The sequence below is a fragment of the Misgurnus anguillicaudatus genome, chromosome 14, assembly GCF_027580225.2.
Source record: "Misgurnus anguillicaudatus chromosome 14, ASM2758022v2, whole genome shotgun sequence".
Taxonomy (NCBI): domain Eukaryota; kingdom Metazoa; phylum Chordata; class Actinopteri; order Cypriniformes; family Cobitidae; genus Misgurnus; species Misgurnus anguillicaudatus.
In genome coordinates, this window is record NC_073350.2 from 33712944 (window position 1) to 33737452 (window position 24509).

At 35.5% G+C, this 24509-nt stretch overlaps 1 protein-coding gene and 1 long non-coding RNA gene across 4 annotated transcripts in view; one reads left to right on the forward strand and one right to left on the reverse strand.

Moving 5' to 3' along the window:
* The window catches only part of LOC129427578 (uncharacterized), a 35145-nt gene extending 22133 nt beyond the window's left edge, over positions 1 to 13012 (reverse strand). Inside the window, exons 1-4 of one of the 3 annotated variants that reach the window (XR_008638684.2) lie at positions 12706 to 13012; positions 12522 to 12544; positions 12269 to 12378; positions 183 to 557 (exon numbers count right to left, since the gene is read on the reverse strand). This is a non-coding gene — a long non-coding RNA (uncharacterized lncRNA). Of the gene's footprint in view, positions 1 to 182; positions 558 to 3236; positions 3618 to 12268; positions 12379 to 12521; positions 12545 to 12705 lie in introns of those variants that run through there. The other 2 variants (XR_008638685.2, XR_008638683.2) reach the window with 2 other exon arrangements.
* A 137-nt stretch (positions 13013 to 13149) lies between these two features.
* On the forward strand, positions 13150 to 23786 carry nucks1a (nuclear casein kinase and cyclin-dependent kinase substrate 1a). The gene is made up of 8 exons (XM_055184146.2): positions 13150 to 13393; positions 17124 to 17173; positions 17525 to 17625; positions 17921 to 17963; positions 18042 to 18194; positions 18438 to 18590; positions 19981 to 20136; positions 21034 to 23786. Exons 1-8 carry the CDS (start codon positions 13377 to 13379, stop codon positions 21273 to 21275), a joined length of 915 nt encoding a protein of 304 aa, XP_055040121.1. The 5' UTR covers positions 13150 to 13376; the 3' UTR covers positions 21276 to 23786.
* Positions 23787 to 24509: the final 723 nt, after the last annotated feature.

Consider the following 24509-nt stretch of genomic DNA (forward strand, 5'->3'; position numbering starts at 1 on the left):
CAGAATTAAGTTAGACATATATAAACTGGATTTATTTTATTTTGAATTGCGTGGTTTGCGTGGTGGTAAACATTCTACTAGTCATTAATATGAGTAAAAAACGCCATCTAAAAATATTTACGAATAGGAATACGTACAAATTTGAGCGTCTGTAAAGCTGTTAATACATAAAAAATTCAACACGATAGAATACGTTTTTAGTGTGTATTAAAATTTATGTACACCTAACGTAAAAACACACTCGTATTCTCATGAGATCACGTTGTCTGTGTTGATGAACGTTTCAATGATGAGTATTAAACGCAGTCATTTCACAACACTTAAGAAAAGAAACAATCAAAGCTTAAGGTTTGAATGCAGCGTATAACCGTGAACCTCTCAGCTTGTGTGTTGTGTCTGTTGGTCCTCAGCTTGCTGTGCGTGAAGATGGTGGCACAGCTGCGATTGAAACGTGTTATAGATCCACGGCAGCGCACGAAACCCGATCGATACAGACAGTAAAAGGCTACACCTCTGTCTGCCGATCTGACAAACAGCTCTCGCCTACAATCCATACTCTACAAAGCAAAAAAACTTCAAGGTCAAATACTGCACGAAAAATGCATTTGTTCAAGTTCTGTGAAGGACAGACAAAAACTTAAAAAAGAGACAGAGGAATTATTTTAGACAGTTGTTTTTTTTTTCAGAAAGATCCTAAGAGTACACAAAACTGTGAAGAATAACGCTTTTAAAGCTAAACTGCTTTTAAAAAACTTGTGATATATGCAACATATGATTTGGGAAAGTGCTGAACAGCATTATATTACCTAAATGTATAGTGTTAATGCTTCATATCTTAATAGTAGGGGTGCACAAATTTCTATGCTGATACCAGAATTCGACTGCTTAGAATGACATTTGCTAATACAGATTTTGCTTTTAGCTCCTTGTATTAAATGAATATGTCATGAAATCCTAAATGTGCAGAGCATACAAAAAACAGCATTTCTGTTCGATTCAGCTGTTTTTAAATAATCATCCAATTTCCGGGAATTGATAATATTTTGATCGTATTGAAAGGGGTGGTGTACTCCGATCTGTGATCCGATCATCAAGAGAAAGTATGCATGTCAATGCATGAATCGTAGTTTTTTTCTCGTGCACATGCGCAGAAGAATTGTGCTTAAGTTCACGTCTTATATTTACTCTGTTATTTACGCATCACATGACTCACGTCACAGAAACATGCAAGGCAATGGCAACACTCATTATTAAGGTAATGGGGTCACGCGCTGTCCATTCTGCAGCGTTCATGTCTTTCGTAACATTACATAAAGCAATAAACGTAGCGTTGTGCCTTTCGAAAAAATAATTATTTAACTATATCTGGAAACTTCTTAAGAACAACTTTGTCTAACTCAACTTTGACTTTGTACTTTTTTAACAAAGGGAAAGCGTGAACTCGATGACAGATGCTGTGCGCTGCGTTGCCAAGTCCTCAGCTTTTTTAAAGGGGGACATATCATGAAAATCTGACTTTTTCATGTTTAAGTGCTATAATTGGGTCCCTTTTGCATCTATCAACCTAGAAAATGTAAATAAGATCAACCCAGTAACTTAGTTTTGGTAAACCATTCTTTGCAAGCATGTGAAAAATATCTCATTGAAATTTGGCTCCCCTTGTGATGTCAGATTATTATCATGTCTTATTATAATAATACCGCCCCTTAATCTGTACTAGAGAAAATAATTGACAGCACAATTGAACTTCAAATACAACAAACCACCATTATGGCGATCAGTGTTTGCATCACCTCATTTGCATTTTAAAGGACACACCCAAAACAGCACATTTTTGCACACACCTACAAAGTGGCAATTTTAACATGTTATAATAAATTATCTGTGGTTTATAATCATCTAAAACTTCACATATGTACTCTGGGGACACCAAAGGTTTATTTTACATCTTAAAAAAAGTCTTGTGAAATGTCCCCTTTAAACGTTTTATTCTGTGGTTTAAAGAGTGAGGTTCTGAATAGTCATTGGGATGCATTTGGGTTCATTTTGAATGTCCATTGTGCTGGTTTATATGCAAATTTGGCAACCCTGGCTGTGCACTTGCACAGACGTTTGGTTTGGATTAAATAGAGTGTACATGTAAATAAACATTTTAATCAGATTGCAATGTTTACAGTGCATGTAAACTGAATTGTCGTAACCTGCAAGTGGATTAAAATAATTTGGATTGACAAAATTTTGTGCATGTGCATGTATTTCAGAACCCTATTTAGGGCTCATGTATGGCTCAATGGTAGAGCATTGTGTTAGTGGTGCAAAAGATCATGGGTTTGAACCCACATACTGATAAAAACTGTATAGCTTGCAATGCACTGCAAGTCATTTTGGATAAAAATGTCTGCAACATGCATAAATAAAAATATAGCCAATAAAGATCAGTAAAGATTCAATGACTATTGCACAAAAATACATTGTATGGCTGAGGTCTACTTCATACTCATCTGTATGTACAATGAATAGAAATTCACACCACTAAAAATGTTTGAAAATCACCCTAAGGATGGATCACAAATGATTACAATATACTGGAATGGGAGAAAAATATTACCATTAAAATCCCCACTTCACCTATAAGAATAACCAGTAAGTAAATGCATGCTGCATTTGTAATTGTCTTTGAATGGATCGCATACGCTGTTGATGGCAAACCTCGAGTAGCAGTGCAGGGAAACGCAGTCTTATATGTTTCCCATCACATTCATCCTTAAAGGCAGACTCTACAGCGACCTCTTGTGTTGCAGACTGCAATGACACACTTCATCTCGCTCATCTTTCAGAGAACTAAGATGTCAAATACTATTATGTCAAACAGCAAACATCTCTATCATTCTCTAGCGGACAGAAAGAGAGAGAGAGATGTGGGGAGGGCGAGCAAGTGTTGCAGTGAGTTTCGTTCGTACTCGGCCGTAGGCTAGCACGGCGTCTAGTGCAGAAACCCGTGCTGATGTAAACTGTTTTGAGAACAGTGCAATAATTGATCTTTGTCACCCTTTATGCGTACCAGTTTTTCATCCGTAATTAGCACATGGGTGTCATTCTGCTAATACAGGCATTGCATTGGTCGTGCACTAAAGATTATTTTGTGTTTGAAACAAAAAGGATGCTGTAAATGCAGATCACAGCATGAGCACCCCATGTTTTCTAGAGGTCTCAAAAATGTCAGCACTTTTCCCCAACTCATTAAATTTCAGCTGCATCTCCGTGCGCGTCTCGACCACAACTTGCACTTCTACCAAGCGATGATTATTTCATCAAAAGAAGTCTGCTTTTGAATCCGAGAACAGACGCAGAAGCGCTCAGTATGACCCCAAACCCTCTTTTCTCTCATTGACATTCTTTTTCATCGTACGGTTTGAAGTTTGATGTCTTAATTGAATATGTTTACAGAGAAATATACTGCCTTCAATGCAGCGGCAACTGGGTTACCCTGGTTTGCTACAAAGACGGCGTCCTCTAGTTCACCCCAAAATCTCTCTCTCTCTCTGGCTGCGAGTTTTGCTTTGATCCTCCTCTGCAGACACCAGAAGAGACGACAGCTTTTCAACGTGTCTGCACCACTGAGGATGGGAAAAAACAAGCTAGATTTTAAAAATTTATCAGCGGGTCACATGTACGGCATCACGCAAGCTTTTGGATAAGTTCTGAATGACCTGCTAAGTACTGTGTGAGAGCAAACACACGTCATGCCCAAAGCTGACATGTCACATTAGCGATTTGAATGGGGAACATCAAACATGTGTGTCTTATGAGAAGATTCACCATCTCTGTTTACTTTCATGAACATATCTGCCGCTCATTTGCTTTGTCAAGGGAATGGTTCATAATCATGTGATTTCCATTCTGTGCACTGGGAAACCTTAAAATGTATGTCCTCTGGATAGTCTGTTAAGTTGGGAATAGGTCATGTCATTACAAATTGGCATGGTCCCCGGGGTTTTAACTCGCTTAAAGAAAAATTTAAAATTCTTTCTGTATTTGCTCACATTTAAAAGAGTCAGAAAACAAATGAATGCATGGCATTCGACGTCATTGAGCGTCTTACTTTGTCTGTGTCAACTTAAATACGTGCTTGGAGAAGCAAATGAGAATGAAAGGATTTTCAGCAAATGATGACTTACATTTTAGTGTTTCCTCACATAAAGCTATAGAATGGCTCCAGGATATGGCTGGGCGATACTGAACTAAATTTTGGGGAAGAATCCCAGTAAACATGCTGTTTCTGGTAATTTCATGTTAAACTTGAGTACCTATAGAGTAGTATTACATTCTTCATATCTCTACATATCAGATTTATAAAAGACAGATCAGCTCCAGAGATTGCTTCCGGAAAAGTGTGAGATCCCGGAGGCGTCCAGCGGGAGGAGCGAGTCACGAACAAGCAACACTGGATAAGTTATGATTCACTACATGTTCGTGTCATTTACATTATATGCACTTACATGCCAATTTCACAGAGACACAGTCTTGAAGGGGCAATAAGTAGGATTTACCCCATCTAGTGGTGAAATTGTATTTTGCATTCAAAAGAATAGTGCTCTCTAGCGCCTCGCCTTTCCAAATGCGTGTTGCAACTACGGTAGGCGTTATGTACTCACTGATCTCCTTGTCCGTTTCAGCTAGTTCACGTGTTCTGAATGAAAACACGTTGTGGAAACGTGTTGGTAGGTTTGTCCCTCTCTGCTATAATAGTTTATCAATACGGCGGAACGACATGGAAGCCTCCTTGGACTTATCCATTCAATGTAAATAAAGAGAAGAAATTTTAAGTTTACAAAGAAAAGACAGATCTCTGGCAGAGGTCATTTGACACCAACGAGGACATTGATTTTGATTAATAAATCACTTAAAATCCTACTTACAGTCCCTTTAAGGGGGGGTCGCACATTGGACGAGAAGCGCAGGGACGTGTCGCGTCTAGGACACTCGGAGGTATGGTACACTGGAAGTGCACAATAAATAGTGGGAGCTAGTCAGATAGCATCTACTTCAAAATGCAAAATATACAATAGCAGCCAATGTTAATCGCTTACTGATGTTATTTAAAGGTATTGCGGAGGATTTTCTGTTTCCGGGTGGATCATCAAGACTATTGGTCCTCCTAGTTGTCAATCAGGAGTGTTGTGCAATTGCATTTTTTTAAAAAGTGAAGAAGGCGGTTATTTTCGAAAATTCGAGAAAAACCTCCGCTATACCTTTAATGTAAGTGGCGCTTTGTGGCAGAACAGGGATTTGAGAAGTATCCAGAGTCACAGCGGACAGACATCGCCAAGCGCCGCCGGTGTGCGTACATTCACAGGAAATAATGTGTTCTGCTTTTAGATTCATGGCAGCGCGGTTCTTCTCATCTGGTGCGTGACCCCCTTTACTGCGACCTTTCAATGAAATTCAGGGTTAAACAAACACACGCAAATGCGGCTGCTACCCCAGATAAACTAATCAGGCTTAAGTGGGGGTGAACATTTTGCTTGAATTAAGTGTTTAAGAAAAAAAAACTTTTTTCTTACCCCATTGGCAGAAATTTTTGCTTGTTTTAAGCACAAATTCACTTAAATTGTATATTTTTTGTCTATAAACTAGACTTATTTTCTTAGGTCATTTTGCTCATTGAGAAAAAGCATCTTCATTTAAGAATTTTTAGATATTTCTACTGAAAACAAGACAAAAATAAGAAAGTAACGTGCCCATGTTAAAAAAAAAACTTTCCAAAAACCTGGCGAAGTGCATTCGGCACAGAAATTGTCTGTCACACATCTAACTGCTTTTTTGACACATTGCCTAGCATAAGAAAACCAACTCTTAAGTTGTGTTAATAAGTCGGAGTGCATTAACTCTTTCGCCGCCAGCATTTTTTTAAAAAGTTGCCAGCCAGCGTTTTTCATGATTTTCACAAAAGTTTAAATATATAAATATACAATATACCAAATGAAAGAACAGACCCTCTGCTTTCAAACAAAAAAAGCTTTTCATCCTACCTTCAGTACTTCTTTTATAATCAGCTCTTGAATATGAGTAGGTTTCTGCAAAAACACCACATTTTGAGCAAAAAGCAGAGATAATTCCATTTTTGTGACAGACTTTTCATAGAGATCCCATTCAGAGCGATCTTTAAAACAGACATGGACATGCAGCCGCTTGCCACTTCCGGGTTTAAAAAGTTACCTGGTGGATAATAGCGATATTGCGGAAAGACGGAAATACTCGTCATTGGCAGGGAAGCGTTTTCTCTTGATTGACGAGATATCTTGTCAATGGCAGCGAAAGAGTTAAATAGCGTTACCCCCCCCCCTTTAAATAAATGTTTACATGCAAGTCAAAGCCTCATATGCACAATATGTATATGGGTTGGAAAACTTACGTCTGACCTCAGTGTATATTGCTGGCAAAGCTTCTGTGGCAAAGAATGAGGGTCATATCAGACCATACCCATATAGACGTATTGTCTTATCCCATATCCTACTGGGAAAAATACTGATATGTTCCCAAAACTTGATATTTCAGAAAGAATTATAAAGCGTTTTCCATATAGACTGCTCTTACGCTTGCTATATGTCATTTTTAAAGCTTGACAAGTCCCTGGTCACTGTGTGCTGTATGAAACATTCAACAGTAGGAAGATATTCATGTAGCTCAAGCGCAAAGGTTATGGGTTTGATTCCCAAGAAACACGCATGCTGATAAAATGTAGACCTTGCACACTTTAAATCTCTTTGGATTAAACAGTTTGAGAAATCTGAATGAAAACATTTGCAGGATTTCTTTTTGTTATGACATGAGGGCAAGTAAATGCACTGCAAAAAAATGACTTTCTTACTTAGTATTTTTGTCTTGTTTTCAGTAGAAATATTTAAAATGTTTTAAATCAAAATGCATTTTCTTGATGAGCAAAATGACCTAAGAAAATAAGTCTAGAATATAAAATGTAAGTGAATTTGTGCTTAAAACAAGCAAAAAAATCTGCCAATGGGGTAAGCAAAAAAATCTTAAACATTTTTCTTAAACACTTATTTCAAGAAAAATACCCCATTGGCAGAATTTTTTGCTTGTTTTATGCAAAATCACTTAAATTTGATATTTATGGTCTAAAAATTTATTTTCTTAGGTCATTTTGCCATCAAGAAAAAGCATCTTAATTTAAGAATTTTTAGATATTTTTACTGAAAACAAGACAAAAATACTAAGATTTTTTTTTTTTTTAATAATTTTGAAAATTGCAGTACACTGCAAAAAATGCCTTTCTTACTAAGTATTTTTTCTTGTGCTTAAAAATTCTTAAAACAATATGTAATTTATTATTAAGCAGAATGGCCTAAACAAAAATAAGTCTAGTCTTTAGACAAAAAAATATACAATTTAAGTGAATTTATGCTTAAAACAATCCAAAAAATCTGCCAATGGGGTTTCTTGAATTTTTCTTGAATTAATAGTTTAAGAAAAAGGTTCAAGATTTTTTTTCTTAGCTTATTGGCATAGTTTTTTGCTTGTTGCCAGTTCAATGTAGTAAATATGTGCTCCTGTATATAGCTCAGTTTTTGCGTTAGCAGCGCAAAAGGTAACGGGTTTGAACGTGATTAAAAAAATTCATACTTGCAATGCACTGAATTAAAGTGTCTGCAAAATGCAAAAATGTAAATGGATATCAATAAGTAAGACTTCTTACAGTTTGGAAAGTTTTGCTCTATAAGCAAAGATTTTATAAAAAAAAGATGATGTCGTGTTATTTAGCAGGTAAACATGTGAGTGCAGGTTATTAGCAGGTGTTTTAAAAACCTCCCAGTTTGGGAAGGTTTTGGCCAGTTTCTCTATCCTCAAACAGACTGAAATCCAGATGCAATGGTGTCCCATAACCGAATCTTTGATATCACACTTCAGTCAATGCCGCGGGTGGTTTATTCAAATAGATTTTAGCTCACTGTAGCCGCTTTACACACAAACACGCGCGAGAACTCAGTCTGGGGGAATTTGAGAGCATACTTATTTACAATCTTAGGCAGACTCGTCTTAGACAGGAACCCTGCAGAAAAATGAGAGCAGACACAGCGAGAGGACAGCGGGAAACAGTAATAATGTCGGTAAATAGTTTTTTGATGTATATCACATTACTTCTTTCAATGATGAATCTCATTATGTCTAATTAAGAGAGCTAAGAAAACAAGTTTTCTTAAATATTACATCAAGTTCAAAATATGAAGAAAAAAAACAGAAAATGGGACCATTTTAAAAACATTTACATAGAATATGGTATTATTGCAAATTTTATAGTCTACACACTGACTTTTTGTTAAGTATTTTTGTCTCGTTTTCAGTAAAGTTATCAAATAATCAAAATGTATTTTCTTGATGAGCAAAATGACCTGAGAAAATAAGTCTATAGTTTTTAGACTAAATATCAAATTTAAGTAAATCTGATCTTAAAACAAGCAAAAAGAAAAAAATCTTGAAAAAGTTTACTTTTTCTTAAAGACTTAATTCAAGAAAAATTAAAGAAGACTTGTTTTACCACATTGGCAGATTTTTTTAATTGTATATTTTTTGTTTAAAAACTATTATTTGCTCATCAAGAAAATGCATCTTGATTTAAGAATGTTTAGATATTTGTAAAAAACAAGACAAACATACTAAGTAGACATTTTTTTGCACTGTATGAATGGATTATAATCTATTAAAAAATATAATCTTTGTTTGACTTTTAGGCATTTAGTCAATTAATATGATAAATAACAGGCGTCATATTAAAGACATGCCTTTCCATCTTACATTGAAGACAAAAAATATAAGAGCAGGAGTTTGACACTAAATAAAGAATTTGCAACAATGCCATGAACAGCCGTGTAAAAAGCATATCGTGCAAGTCTATTTTTGGGAGCAGATTTTTTGCATTGTGATGCAAACTTTGCTCCCAAACCCAGATTCCCATAATGACCTATACATTTTATTTTGAAGGTGATTTGCAAATCGAATTATTCTCCATGGTGATTCTCATTAGATTGTCATTACTTTTATGTTGCATTGCATTAAACATACTTCTGGAAACTTTCACTTTAAGAATAAAGGCATTTTTGTTTTTGGTTTCTGGTAATGAGAAACATTAGGAGGGTGGAGCTGGAGGTGTTTAACTGTCACGAAAACATGCAAAAATTAATGATCCTAAAAATAGGCTTCATTTTCTTCAAGCAAAATGTAATTTCTTTCTTTCCTGTGCTTTAGTGGTGAATTATGACCCTTACACAGATTTCCGACAGATATATCACATGTCTAATATTTCAAATTAATCTTACGAATACACAAACGTGTTTTTGTGGATTGAGCATAAATGATCAACGATGTGGTATTTGAATAGCAAATCGTACTAAGCTTCTAAAAATTTATAATTTATTTGCTTTTTCTTTAATCTTGAAAGAAACTGGATTTCATGGTCCTTCCTAAAAACATTCTCCAACATTTACACAAAGCAACTTTTTTTTATCTGCAGCAAACTCCAAAGCTCGCAGTGGGTCTTTAAAACTAACAAGAAGAAATGGCTAAAAAAAATTAGGGACTGCAGAGCTTCAACACCCCCCATAGCAACTTATTTAAATTAGTACAAAGACATTTCACTGTGAAACATTTCAATCAGCCAGAGGGCATTTTAATGCAGAAATATATTCAATGCTAATGCTTTTGAAGAGAATGGTATAAAGAATCCTTAAATGGTAATGAAGGTAAAAACTGTATCTTACTTCCACACATAAGATAAAATCTTTAAGTAATTAAATCTTCAAAATGATAATTTTTATAAGAAAAATAATGAAAGTGTATATCGAGGCCTACCTGGAGATTAAATTATAGAGGTTATAAATGTCAAACAAATACCAAACCCTTTAAGTGCATCTGACATTTTTTCACTGTAGAAATTACAGTATTACTGGCAGCTGTATGATGTCCAGTAACTTACTGTAGATATAAATTGATGTTTTTACTGACAACAGTTTGTTCAAAGTTGAATGAACATTACACATTAACATAAGTCTTTGTCTTTACAGAATAAAACTAAAATAACAGCCTCATGCAAAGCATTCTGGGAAACCAAATCTGAAGGGAAAAAAATTTAATTTAATAACATAAACAAAATTTAAATCTACAGTTGCATAACTACAGAAAATGTTTACAGTGTTGTAAATAAGCTTTTTTTATCAGACTCTTAATGGGTTTTACCAACAAACCGATATTTCTGAATGGCCTGAGGCCGGGATTAAGCAGATTTAAAGTGAAAGTATGTATAATATGTGCCAAGAGCATTCTTTGTCTCATTGTTATGGAGGTGGCGTTTAGCTGCTTTTGCATCTGAGCTCCTCATACATTACGCAAAATGTTTTGTTTAAAAATTGTCCTTTTGATTTATTTTAAAATAGATGTCACTTGAAATTCTAGACTGCACATTTTATAAGTCTTTCTCACATAACACAAAGTGTTTTATGTACACAAAGTAAGTATTGTGATTCAAACGTATTGTTAGTAGGGACATGCATAAATTGAAGTGGATGTCTCAGATACGGGACACCGACAAAATGTGCAGTATACTGTGGGTCACCAGGATTAAGATGATCTGGAGCAATGTCATTCATACATTTTAAAGTGTTTAAGTACTTTTTGGGGTCACTGTATTGCAAAATCTCAAAAGGATCACAGTGAGCTCTGTATGCACAGAATTGCCTCTTCCATTATGAAACACATGTTATACAAAATTAGCTTAATGATGTGGATTAAAAGTGTCATACTGCCCTCTTGTGTGTATTTATTGTCCTTGCATAGAAGACTTGAACATTTCTACGTGGATTGTAATGAAAAAGATTTTTCCTATATGCTGAGGATGTCAACATTTTTACTCTGGACATTTAATCAGTTTTAAAGCATCGTAAAAGGACACATTTACATGCTAAAGAGCAGTACAACAGAATTAAACAGAGGATATTTTTGAGAATACAGGATAAATAAGTTGAATTAGGTCACTTTAAATTAAATATATATTTTTGTTCAACATTAAACTCTTTTTAGAAAATAATCATTTACACAGTTGGCAGACACTTTATTCTACAGCAACTTGCAGTGCATTACAAAATATACACTGCAAAAAAAAAATTTCAAGAAAACATTTTCTTAGTATTTTTGTCTTATTTTCAGTAAAAATATAAAAAAAATAAAAAAACAAGCAAAAAAAATCTGCCAATGGGGTAAGCAAATTTGTCTTGAATTTTCTTGAATTTAGTGCTTTTTCTTACCCCATTGCCAGATTTTTTTGCTTGTTTTATGCACAAAATCACTTAAATTTGATATCCTTGGTCCAAAAACTAGACTTATTTTCTTGGGTCGTTTTGCTCATCAAGAAAAAGCATCTTAATTTAAGAATTTTTAAATACTAAGAATTTTTTTTCTTGAAAATCATTTTTTGCAGTGTACATTTTATAAAATAATTTTTCAATATGTGCGTTATTTCTGGGTTCGAACGCATGACATTCAGCACTGCTAACTCAGTGCTCTACCTCTGTGGAGCATAGATAGGCATAACTAGTCAAAATTAATGATGTAATTGTTTTGTCGCATAACTAATAAAATGAACTAATACTAATAAAAAAACTCACATGCAAACGTACTGTGGTATACTTTAGTATTTACAATAGCAAACTTTAGTAAAATTTCCTGACTACAGTATTTACGGTAATTTATCAATGTATATAGTTAATACTACAGAATGCAATTAATTGCAATAACATACTACAGCATACGACAATTCACTAGTAAATACTAAAGTATACTTGTATTTTTTCATGTGTCTTTTGTGTTACTGAGGGTTTTTTTATTGCAGTTTACACCTTGTTTATTACTTGTGATCAATAACAATGCAATCTGTGCATTTGGCCTGCACACCTGTCTGGTATGAGTGCAATTTCGTTGCATGTGTCCTACTTTTGCGTCAGCATTTTGTATGTGAATTTAACATGTGATTTCTATGTGCACTCCAGGGAGAATAGTAAGTGGTTGCTGTGGCAACAGATGACATGCTTCCATATAAACCAATGATATTGGTATGATATTACTGCCCCATAATGCAAACACGCCGCATCTCCAGAAACTCATACGGTAATGTTTTGGGAGATTATAGAAGGTTAAACAAATGCAAACACTGATGGATGGGCAAATAAATAAATAAAGAATGAATGGATGAGAACCTTACCTGGTTGCCATGGAGATGTACCTTCTCCTCACTTCAATAACTGCTGAGCAGAGAGGATTCCAGAGTCTGCAACCAGGGGCTGAAGGAATAAGAAATGTCCTTTATGTAGCCTACAAAGACGAAGAAAGCAAAAGAAAAACAGTCACTGCATATAATGTTAACTTACAAATTAAGAAACTGACAGTGTTTTAAACACATACACTGCCTTGAACGTGTCTTTAATACAAAGTGTCTTCCATCTTCTTGTACTTACTAAATATCAGGGAGACTCCATTGCTGTGCACATTATTTTCCATGAAAATAATAATAATAATGGTTATTTTAATTTAAATGAATAACATAAAACACAAACAATGTATAAATAAGAATCTTATTAAATAATATTAATAATGGACTGTTATCTTCAAATAAAATTATGTTCAACGTTACATTAGTACCTAGCAAGTTTGGTCACATTGCAGTGTGTATATCGTGGTAAAATCAATGCTTTTGATGCTCTCAAGCCTCCGTACCTATGCGATCGTTAATATAAACAACATGTATGATTATATAAACTTATGTTCAAAAGAAACAACAACAAAAACTTATTTTGTAGTTAAACTGGGACATCTTAGATGTCGTTTGGGCCTCTTTTTGTTTCTGATTCGGAGGCATGCTGTTCAACCTATCCGCAAACGAAGGGGGAGGGTAAACGGTTTGGACGCGCAAGATTTGATGTACAGCCATGATGGCCAATCGCGAACCAAATAATCTTTCAAACTGACCAATAGGGAACCTCTCTGGGCAAATCCTTTTTTCTAGGACGGCAGAGTGGGCGGAGTTTTAAGCCAAATGCCCGCCCAAAGCCCAATCGTTAGGTTGCGCAAGGGCTGCAGTTTCAGTTTGTTTTATTCACCATTTTGAGTAGCCGAAGGTAAAATTTAAACTAAATACCTTCGTAGAGCAGGGATATTCCCAGCATTGTTTAATTTTCTCCACAGGGAAAGGGCGTTGGTTTCGCGACGTCACCTTTTGGGCCCCTTGGCTTTTAAAAGATCACGTTTTGTTTGCATTTTCCCTGCTTTCTTTTGCTCTTTTTCAATTTTAACCTCTACAGTATTCCTGCAAAATGGCAAGACCAGTGAGGTACGTGGGTTTACATTCGTCCTGCTAGATGGCCGCTTCGCTTGCATACTGACTATCTAGGTTGCACGCATGTGCCTGGCATGCTTAGGTTTGGGACACAATTTATTTTTTTATAATTTTTTGCGTTGTCGTGCATGCGTTTTGCTCATTGTTGTCGTTTCCAGTGGCGGCGGACGGTCGATGTTTGTCTGTTTTATTTGCATGTATATTTGTCGCACGCGCACACTGTGCATCTTGCTATCTGATCTTCCTCGTTCATCACCTACCTATGTTACGCATTATATTTGTGGGCGATAATGACTAAAAGGCTTCATATGTTTCCTCGTTAAGTCAGTGAGAATATGGCTTCCCATTCATCCTCACCAAATGCTTTAGGAGGGGGCAATAAAACCCCACGCTGGAGGTGTCCATTGGCCCATTCGAGTGATTTTGCACCCTGTAATGCCCCTTCAGTCGGGCAGATATGTGCGCAAATTCCATAACACATTTTATGATGATGCAGAAACAAAAGATTGCGAAATGACCAACAGCAGCCCGTTGGTATTTTTCGGGGGTGGAATCGAGTTTTAAGGCCTTTTTGATAGCGGTAAATTCACACGACGCCTATGACGTCGGAGAGGGGCGGGGTAGCAGAGAGCGACCACGCCTCCCATTTAGATTTACGTTAAAATGTTGACTCTCTGCATCAAATTCATTGTAGATTGCGATGTATTGTATAAATAACACATTTGTATTTGTTATTACTTTATTTAGGTATGGCTACAGAAATGACTAGAGATCGAATGTAAAGTGATGTAATGCATACACATAGTTGCGCGCGCTTCCCTTATGAACATTCACCATGGTAACCATCGTACAGTACTATATAGTTACTTTACTTAAGCTTAAACAGTACGGAGATAAATTGGTAATAACCAAACATGCCATCAAAATATAACCGTCTAATATTATGAATGATAAAATTGTAAATTAATATTTTTTATAAACGTGAATGGCTAACTACGAAGGGATACAATTGTGATTTTTTTTTATTTATTAAAAATAAGTTAAAAATTAATTAGCCTAATTAAAATAACAATAATTATGGCCATGTTTGAACTGAGGATATCTCTACACCTACATATTAATGTAGTTAATTAAGGATTTTATTATTTTATTATATTATTTTACTAACATTTACATTACTATGGTAATATTTGGGACGTGATGACAAGAGAAAATTTAAAGGAGACATTTCACACAACTTTTTTAAGATGTAAAATAAATCTTTGGTGTCCCCAGAGGCAGCAAAAATGTGCTGTTTTGGGGTGTGTCCTTTAAAATGCAAATGAGCTGATCTCTGCACTAAATGGCAGTGCCATGGTTGGATAGTGCAACTTAAGGGGTGGTATTATCCAAATTTTAATTAACTATTTTTTCACCTGCATGCAGAGACTAGTTAACCAAAACTAAGTTACTGGTATCTTTTTGACATTTTCTAGGTTGATAGAAGCACTGAGGACCCAATTAAAGCACTTAAAGGTGCAGTGTGTAATTTTTAGAAGGATCTCTTGACAGAAATGCAAAATAATATAAAAAAAAACTACATTATCAGGGGTGTATAAAGACCTTTTATGGTGAGCCATTGTGTGTTTTTTACCTTGGAATGAGACGTTTTTATCTACATACACAGAGGGTCCCCTTACATGGAAGCCGCCATTTTGTGCAGCCATGTTTCTACAGAAGCCCTTAACGGACAAACTTTTTTTACTAAGTTGTCTCCAACGATGACATGTTTGTCCAGTGGCGGCTACCATAGCTTCTCTATATGTTTCAAAAGCAAGAGGTGAGCAGTGGACTGAGCCATTGGTTGCAATTCGCAACCTCATCACTAGATGCCGCTAAAATTTACACACTGCACCTTTAAAGGAAAACACCACCTTTTTCAATATTTTACTATGTTCTTACTTCAACTTAGACAAATTAATACAAACCTATTTTTTTGTGATGCGTGCACTTAATCTGTGTACAGTGCGTCATGAATGTGTTAGCATTTAGCCTAGCCCCATTCATTCCTTAGGATCCAAACATGGATGAATTTAGAAGCCACCAAACACTTCCAACGTTTTCCATATTTAAAGACTGTTACACAAGTAAATATGGAGGCACAAAATAAAACGTTGCGATTTTTGTGACTTGCATTTATTTAACCTTTTATGAAGTAAGTGTCGCAATAGGCTACATGTGTCTAAGCAATGTTGCCTTCGAAGTGCCCTACAAACACACGGTCCAGCAGCACGCAATTTATATTTTAATTGCAGAATTATTGTTTTACCTATTATCTTGTTTTTGTAATTGTTTGAATCAAAACTTGTTATTGAAAATCAAAAACGATTAACTGCACCTAATTTAATGTTAAAACTATTATTATTAAAGGTGCAGTGTGTAAATTTTAGCGGAGAGGTTGCGAATTGCAACCAACGGCTAAGTCAACTGCTCACCCCTCGCTTTTGAAACACATAGAAAAGCTACGGTAGCCGCCACTGGACAAACATGTCATCGTCGGAGACAATTTGGTTAGAGGGTTTGTCCGTTAAGGGCTTCTGTGGAGAAGTGGCGGCGCGGGGTGGTGACTTCCATGTGGGGGGACCCTCGGTGTATGTAGATAAAAAGGTCTTGTTCTATGTTAATAAACACATAACGGTTCATAATGTAAGGTCTTTATACACCCCTAATAGTATAGTTTTGTATATTTTGCATTTCTGTCAAGAGATCCTTCTTAAAATTACACACTGCACCTTTAAAACTAAATTCTCAATCTATATATTATCATTCGATTTACAAATAAAATAACTTTGATCATTTATGCAAATGATTGTTCTTAATTTTTACCATATGTTTTTTTTTACAGTATTTCTAGTGCCATGTTTTTGTTAGGGTATTTGTAAGTTATGCTAATGGTAACTACCTAATAACATGGTATATTAAGGTAATACATCACTGTACTATAGTACTGCAACTGATCTTTTTTGTAAGAGTTCATAGCAGTTCTTATAGTTACACTAAAGGCTTTAAAGTTTAAACCAATGTTACTATAATTTAAAATAAAAGTTGATCCTACCTGCAGCATTTTATGAAACCACGAGACACACTGTTCCTACTATCCATGCCTTTTGATATATAATTTGATCTCTGCTTTAAAATTAAAAAGAATGCAATGTTTTAGGCAACCCCGGTGAATCCAGAAATAAATCCTTACAATTAAACCTTACAATTAAAAAAAGTTTAGTTCAAAATTGGTTTTGCAAAATTTCTTATTTGTGAGTTTTAGGATTGAAGCATCACACAAATATGTAAATTTCCAAGAATATAAATGACTAACATTGAGGTATATATATTTGGTTGATGTTTGATTCAGTATTTATTTCTAATGACATCAAACAGATGTTTATTTGATTCATTGATGATTAAAATACTGTAATTAATTTGAATGAAATTTCTTAGTAGCTTGTGACTCTATAGCCATCTCAAGATTGTGTTTAAATTAAACAGCTGCGGTATCAATGAAACCTTCATTTACTATTAATTCAATTAAACATAATGAAGTGAAACATGTTAAATAAGCTTTTATTATCTTGAAGAAATGCCGAATGTCTTTTGATGGTCCTTTTAAGCTTTTAAAACTTGGGCACTCATGTGTCACAAATGTGCAGTTTGAAGCTGTTGTCACAATGTTTTGTCTCTGTTACAGGAACAGAAAGGTGGTGAATTACTCTCAGTTTAATGAATCTGATGATGCAGGTAATAAACAAACACTTATTACTTCAACATACAAAATTAAAAACTTTTTAGGACTTTTACTATTGGGCGAATCTCATGAAAACCGCCAAGCACATAGATTGAGGTCATGTTTTACTCCGAAATGTGATTATTTTAATCTTACATTGCTAATTATATCCTCTTTTAGAGTAAATTGTTGTCCATTACATTAGCTGCATTTCCATTACCTGTTAAATTTCGCAAATTGACATTTCAAATTGAAAATACGCCCAATGGAAACACGCCAATTACACTGTTATATTAATGCAGATCAACTATTAATTTTTAGACGGTCATGTTGAGAGTTGAATTTTTTTTCATTTCTGTCTTCAGATGAGGAATATGTGAAAAGTGCTGAGACGGTAAAGAAGATACGAGCTCCTCCACGTGAAATCAAGCACAAGAAGACCAAGAACTCAAAGGAGGAGAGGCAAGTGTCTCTTTATTGTCCGTTTATGAACCATAACACAGGAAATACAATACCATTAAAGCATTACATGTCACTTTGCCTAAATCTTGTTTTTTGTGAATATCTATCCTGTGTGTCCTCTCCAGGGATCTTGAACCTTTTTCAGATTCCTTCTTTCTCTATGACCCACATAAGCTGTGGTTAATTATAACTAGGAAGTAAATATGGCTTACAAAGATGATGTACTTTGAAAAGATCAATCTAACGTTTCATTTCTGATAACTTGCAATTGTGCATATTCTCTGTTGTTTTACAGTGAGGATTCAGATGATAAACTCTCCAAATCCAAAAATGATTCGGCAGGTAAAGTATTCTTTAGCATCCCGTCTAAATTTGAACCAAGTCATGAACAGTGATTCAACTGTAACGTCGTTTTGTTAGATGACTTGGGAAGCGATGAAGAGAACGACTTTGGAGAGGAAGAGGAGGAGGAAGATGGAGGAAGTGACTACGATGATAAAAAGGCCAAAAAGGGAAAGAAGGCAAAGGTTGAGAAACCAGGCAAAAAACCTTTGAAGAGGAAACGAGGTGGAGGTAAGCGACAAACTAGCTATCTTTTATGAGATTTTACCCCATGAATCTTAAAAACCTGATATTTTCCTAGAAAAAAAGCTGGCATGACATGAACAATAAAAAAACTGGGTTAAATCTCTCTTGGTGTGTGTATCATCCAATTTTTTGCCTTTTACCGTAATTTATTCATTTTAATAAATAAAACTTTGGACACTTCAGTGGCTGCTCATGATGTTGTTGACACGTACTGTGTTTGGTCGGCAGATGATAGCGATGATGACAAAGCGGTGAGCAGGAAGCCGAGGCAGGTGAGGCAGGCAGCCTCCAAGGCCGTGTCCAAACAGAGAGAGATTCTTCTGGGCGATGGAGGTAGTGAGGATGAGGAGAAAGAGGATGAAGAACAGGCGTTTGTGGATCGTGAGTTTTCTTATTTTATCATCACTTACACTTTAAGGCAAACAATCATTGTTGCTTCTGCTCATACTTAGTGTTTTGTTTAAATCCTTAACCCTTGTGGGTTGTTTAAATTCACTACCCCTTCAGGTTGTTTGTGTACAAAAAAAGCCACTAAATTAAACGGCTGTAAAAATTTCAGATTAATATTTTTCCCAATTTTTTTGCATAAATCTATTAATCAACTCGGTACTGATCAAAACTACCAAATGTTTACAAAATTTCAATGATTTTAACTCTTTAATTGCCAAGTTCATAAGGGTTGTCACTGATTTGGGGAAAAACAACACACAAATTGACAAATTTTCAATATGAAAAGTGTTTTTTTCCCTTTTTTACAGTCTTGGGCATGCCAAAGATTGGTAAAACATTGGCTTTGATGCATTTTTAGTTTTTGTGCAGGATCAGTTTTTTTATTTTTTGCCCCATTGACTTCCATTATAGCGACTTTTTTTGAATGCAAAACAATGCCACCATATAATCATGCATTTTTGATTGTTGGTGGTTTTTCCTTTTGCTAAGAGGTAAAATTTTTACGGTTGATCACCATGTGGCCCCAATCCCCATTAATTGCGCCACATGGTGATCAACAGTAAAAATTACAAATTTCACCTCTTAGCAAAAGGTAAAACCGCCATCAATCAAGACAATGAAGAATGCATGATAACATGGCTTTGCCATCAAAAAAATGTTGTTATAATGGAAGTCAATGGGGAAAAAAGACATGAACAACTAATTAGGGAGAAAAAAAATGAAAACTGATGCTGCCCAAAAACTAAAAATGCATCAAAGCCAATGTTTTTACCAATCTTTGACAAGCCCAAGACTGTGAAAAAGATAAAAACAATGCAGTCCACAATCACTTTTTATATTGAAAACCAGTCATTTTGTGTGTTTTTTTGTCATCAAATCAGTGACTCCACTTATGAACTTGGCAATTAAAGAGTTAAAATCATGGAAATTTTGTATGCATTTGCTAGTTTTGATTAGTACTGAGGGTGATTAACAGATTTATGCAAAAAATATTCATCTGATACATTTTTACAGACGTTTATTTAGTGGGTTTTTTTGTACACGAACAACCCGAAAGGGTAGTAAGTATATTGTTGAGTTTTTGAAAAATTTCAAAGCATTATATGTCAATATACGATTTGTCACTAAAAAATCATTCCATTTGCTGAAACGCAGAGAAAGTTGTGGCCAAACTAAGACATATAAAACAAAAATGGCCTCAACAACCCATGAAGTATGAAACTGGTTTGTTTTCTCACGCAGGTTTGTGCTGTGAATGTGAATAAAACCACTTTTTATTACAGTCTAGTTTACGTTTCCAATTTTATTCCTTCTGTTGCAGAAGAGTCAGGCAGCGATGAAGATTTTATGGTGGATGATGATGATGACAGCGACTACGGCCACTCCAAAAAGAAAGGCAAGAAAGTGGTGCCGAAAGGTGGAAGACGGGTGGAGAGGAAGGATAAGAAATCTCCCAAACCTCGGCTAAAGGCAACAGGTATCCATCGTCTCTTTTAAGATATACAGCTCGACTTTATAATAACAGTAGTATAAACTTCCTGTCATCTATGAATTCTTCAGGGTTCCCAGGGGTCCTTGAAATCCTTGAATGTTTGTGAATCTGGGGGAAATAATTTAAGGCCCTGGGAAGTTTTTGAAAATATACATATATAGAGACAGGTCATTGAAAGTGCTTGAATCTATTTTATGCAAGAAGTTTTCTGGGAAAAAAATCCATATTATTTCCTGTGTAGTGTAGGATAATATCATAAAAATTCTAGACTTTTTAAGCACACGTGCTAAACTGTTCACTTTAAATGCTTATATCTTCTGTATGCGAATGTTGATTCATAACAAAAATGCTTTTTTGCATAGTTCTGTTTGACACATGAAAACGTCTCGGGTTACGTATGTTACTGTTGTACCCTGAGAAGGGAACGAGACGCAGCGTCTCCCTTGCCATACTTCCTGCGTCCCTGTAACACCGTCTTTGGCAATATTTAAGATAGTGATATACTTCCTGGCTCCCGCGTCACCCTGTCTTTGTCGTTAAGTCTCACCATTTGTTGAATTTGATATACACATTTAGACACACTTACCCCTGGAAGCGTCCCCAAAGTGTCACCGCAGTGACGCAGTGTGAGTTCCCTCGAAAGGGAACTGTAACAATGTATCTTAAAAGGTAACACAATGAAGCTCTCACTTAAAAACATGTCCCCACATTTAGTCCTTGAATTTGAGGGTATTGGACCTGGAAAGTCCTTGAAAGGATTTGAAGTTAACTAAGGTGTGGGAACCCTGCCTTTTATTTCTGTACTGTTTATATCTACAGTCTGTTTTCTGTAAAAGCAAATTTGAAATGGAAAAATTAAACACACTTGCATGTTTCCCTCAGTGAACCCCAGCCCCATGAAGGGTAAGGGAAAAGGTCGCCCCAGCGCAGCCAAAGCGCTGGAGAAATCATCGCCCAAAGACGATGAGGAACCCGAAAGCCCCCTCGAAGATGAAGAGGAAGATGAGGTGGAGAAGAAAGAGTCTCCTCCCACCAAAAAGACAAAGGAAGAAGTCCCCGAAGACGAGGAAGAAGATGAAGAAGAGGACGGCTCGGAAGAGGACGCTCCATCCGGGGAAGACTAGCCATGTTATCGACAACTTCTTCTCTTTTTTCCTCTTTCCCTTTACACTCTTTTTTCATTTTGGCTGTATTCTGGTTGATTTTGATTTTTTCCCCTCCCGTGTCTGTTATGGCCTGGCTCATTGGTTTGAACGGTTTTTATTTTCCTTTTTTAGCCTTTCAGGATATTTTCCTGGAACTTGTGAGCATATATATATATTATTGAGTAAAATGTGTCCGAGTCAGTTTATTTATGGGTCTATAATCTCAAGAAAAACCCCAGTAGGGTTGGCGCTCGCCCAGGGTAATAACATGATGATATTCTCAGAAAACCGCCGGAAAAGCTCACGTGTTTGTTTTCATGGCATGTATAAAGCTTCGTTTCCACGCTGTAGTGCTAAATTCAGTTAGCGGGCTTCATTAGTCAAACAGAAGCAGAACAAATGTTTGTGTGAATTGTTTGTAAAAGCATTGGGTCTGGTTATGTAAGAAATTAATTGATTTGTTTACTAATATTAATAACCGCAAGTCATTTTGACCATTTACTTAACGGTGGATCTTGGTAATGAAACACGATAAGAACACATTTCTTAAATTTTTCGCCATTAAATAGTTTTATGAATTGCATGCGCTGGCATTTATTCCAGTTCTGTTTCATTCTGGCATTCAATTCTTTTGATGAGTTGCATGAAGATTTCTCTACGAACGAATTGAACGGCTTTCACACAACTCGTGTTTTCAGGCTCAGTGAGTGAGCGTTACGAACAATTCACACAAGAAATCGTATTTTATGAATGAGTTTCTGTGTGTTCTTGCGGTTTCAAAGTATTTGTTCTGTATCGGTCGGGGTTTTCCGTTTCACCTGAACTCAAGTTGTTTTGTATTTATTCAAAGTGCGTTACCGGCTTCTCGTTCATGTGGATCTTAAGATGGAGAAATGCGGCTGTTATCGTAAGACCTAACATTCATGTTTTGAGAATTACATTTACCATGGTACCCTATCACCCTATTACGTTTTTTATTGTACCTTTTAAATAAACACTCGATTCGTGTAGTTTAAACTGTAATGTTATGCATTTGCTATTTTAAAGGGATAGTTCACCCAAAAATCGAAATTTTGTCATTATTTACACGCCCTTAGGTTGATTTGCTGAACACGAATATATTTTGAAAAATGTTTGTGGCCAGGCATCTGGGGCACCATTGACTTCCATAGTATTCTTTTTTTTTACTATGGAGGTCAATGGTGCCCCAGATCTGTTTGGTTGCAAACATTTTTTCCAAAATATTTATAACCATTTTGAAAAAGTGAAAAAGCAGATTTGGGGCACTATTGACTTCCATAGTATTATTTTTCCTACTTTGGGAGTCAGTGGTGCCCCAGATCTGTTCGGTTACAAACATTTTTTCCAAAATATTTATAACCATTTTGAAAGTCGTTTATAACCAAGCAGATCTGGGGCACTATTGACTTCCATAGTATTATTTTTCCTACTTTGGAGGTCAGTGGTGCCCCAGATCTGTTTGGTTACAGACATTTTTCTAAATCAACTTGATGGTAAATAAATGATGACAGAATTTACATTTGGGGTGAACTGTCCCTTTAAAGGAATATTTTGGGTTAAACTCTATTGACGATCTCTAGCATGTTGTCAGATACCACAAAATAACTTCGTCTCGGTTGATAAAAATGCATTAATGGTTATGTACATTCATACACACTTTAGTTTTTCAACATTAAGGCACAAATTAAATTTTTGTCAGCATGCCACAAGTGGCGTCCATAGAGCTCAATATGTAACCTAGAGTATTCTTTTTATGAATTTCGTTAATTTTGCTCCGACTTCTGTATTGTGGGTTTGTTTGCGTTTTATTTTTATTTCTTCATCCACCAGATCATCTCATACAAAAGCTTGAGATTTCATTCTTTCATCTCTCAAACTGAGGCATGCAGTGTAAGCGTGTTGAGATCAGGCCTTAACATGATTAATTGTACGGTAAAATGTGAATCTGAGGTCTCGTGCACTGTCGCTGCCTTACAAAGCCTGTATTATAATATAGCACCGCTAAGCTAAACCAATGCCGGCTTTGCTTCATACTCGTTTGGTTCAGAGATTGTATAGGAGCTCTTGAAGAGTCAAATATTGTTATTCTTTATGCCCTGGATCAGAGATGTGATGAAGAAGAATTGTACCATTCATACGTTATGTGTGTTTGCTCGTATAGTATATTTCTGTTGCTGCTTGTCTTGAGTTACAGACATGTGTATGATGTATATCCCATGATGCATTTCAAAGGTCTTTCTGTCTACAGAGCATAGTAACATTTTGACATTGTTCGATCCTTTCTGCCAGGAATCTCTGAATATTTTACACTTGTGCTGTTTCAATTCGGTTTTAACCTAGCTGTCCAAAAAAATAAGTATGAATGTTTTTGTGTGCTTTTTTTGTTTCATTTTTCCTCCTCAGATTTTTTGTAAGGTTTGTTTTTTTAAGAAAAGAAATAAAATGTATCTTCATTTTAATGACAAATCATTACTGTTCGTCTGTCTTTAATTTGACTCTTAAGAACTGCATTTTTGAACTACTCTTGTATTGATATCGTGCACAAGTAATACTTTACGTAGTTTAAATGTTAGCAGTGAGTTTCAATTTATATTTATTTCAACACTGGTAGTTTATTTAATAAAATGTGGAGATATTTTAAATTTAATCACATTATCTTTCTTATTACAAGGCTGCTCACCAAATACATGGAGATTTAATATTTATTTAGTTATATAAAATACTAACTTTTTGGTTGCTGATGTTTCATCATTTGTTAGGCAATGATTCCTGGAGACAATTGTCAAATATATTCTTTAGTATTTACTATAAACAAATAATTTAATGTTGATCACTTAAAATATTAAAGGTGTAGTAGAATAATGCTATAAATAAAGTTGTGACTGCTGAGTTAGCGCTATATGCTAGCATTTAGCATGAAGTTCTACTATTGACATTATAGTTAGGTTTTGCATGTCCTTACTGAAAAAACACAAACATAAGATCTGTTTACACACACACACACACAGAGCTACTGAAGGAGCTGCTCTGAGAAACAGCCAATCAGAGCAGAGCTTATCATTATTATTTATGACCCTTTTAAATAAGGTAATAATAGACCATTTCATTATAAATGCAAATCCTAGAGTTGTAAATGGACATGTAACAGAGTCTATGGATATTTGTGCACAAACCTTTTATGTAGATATCAGA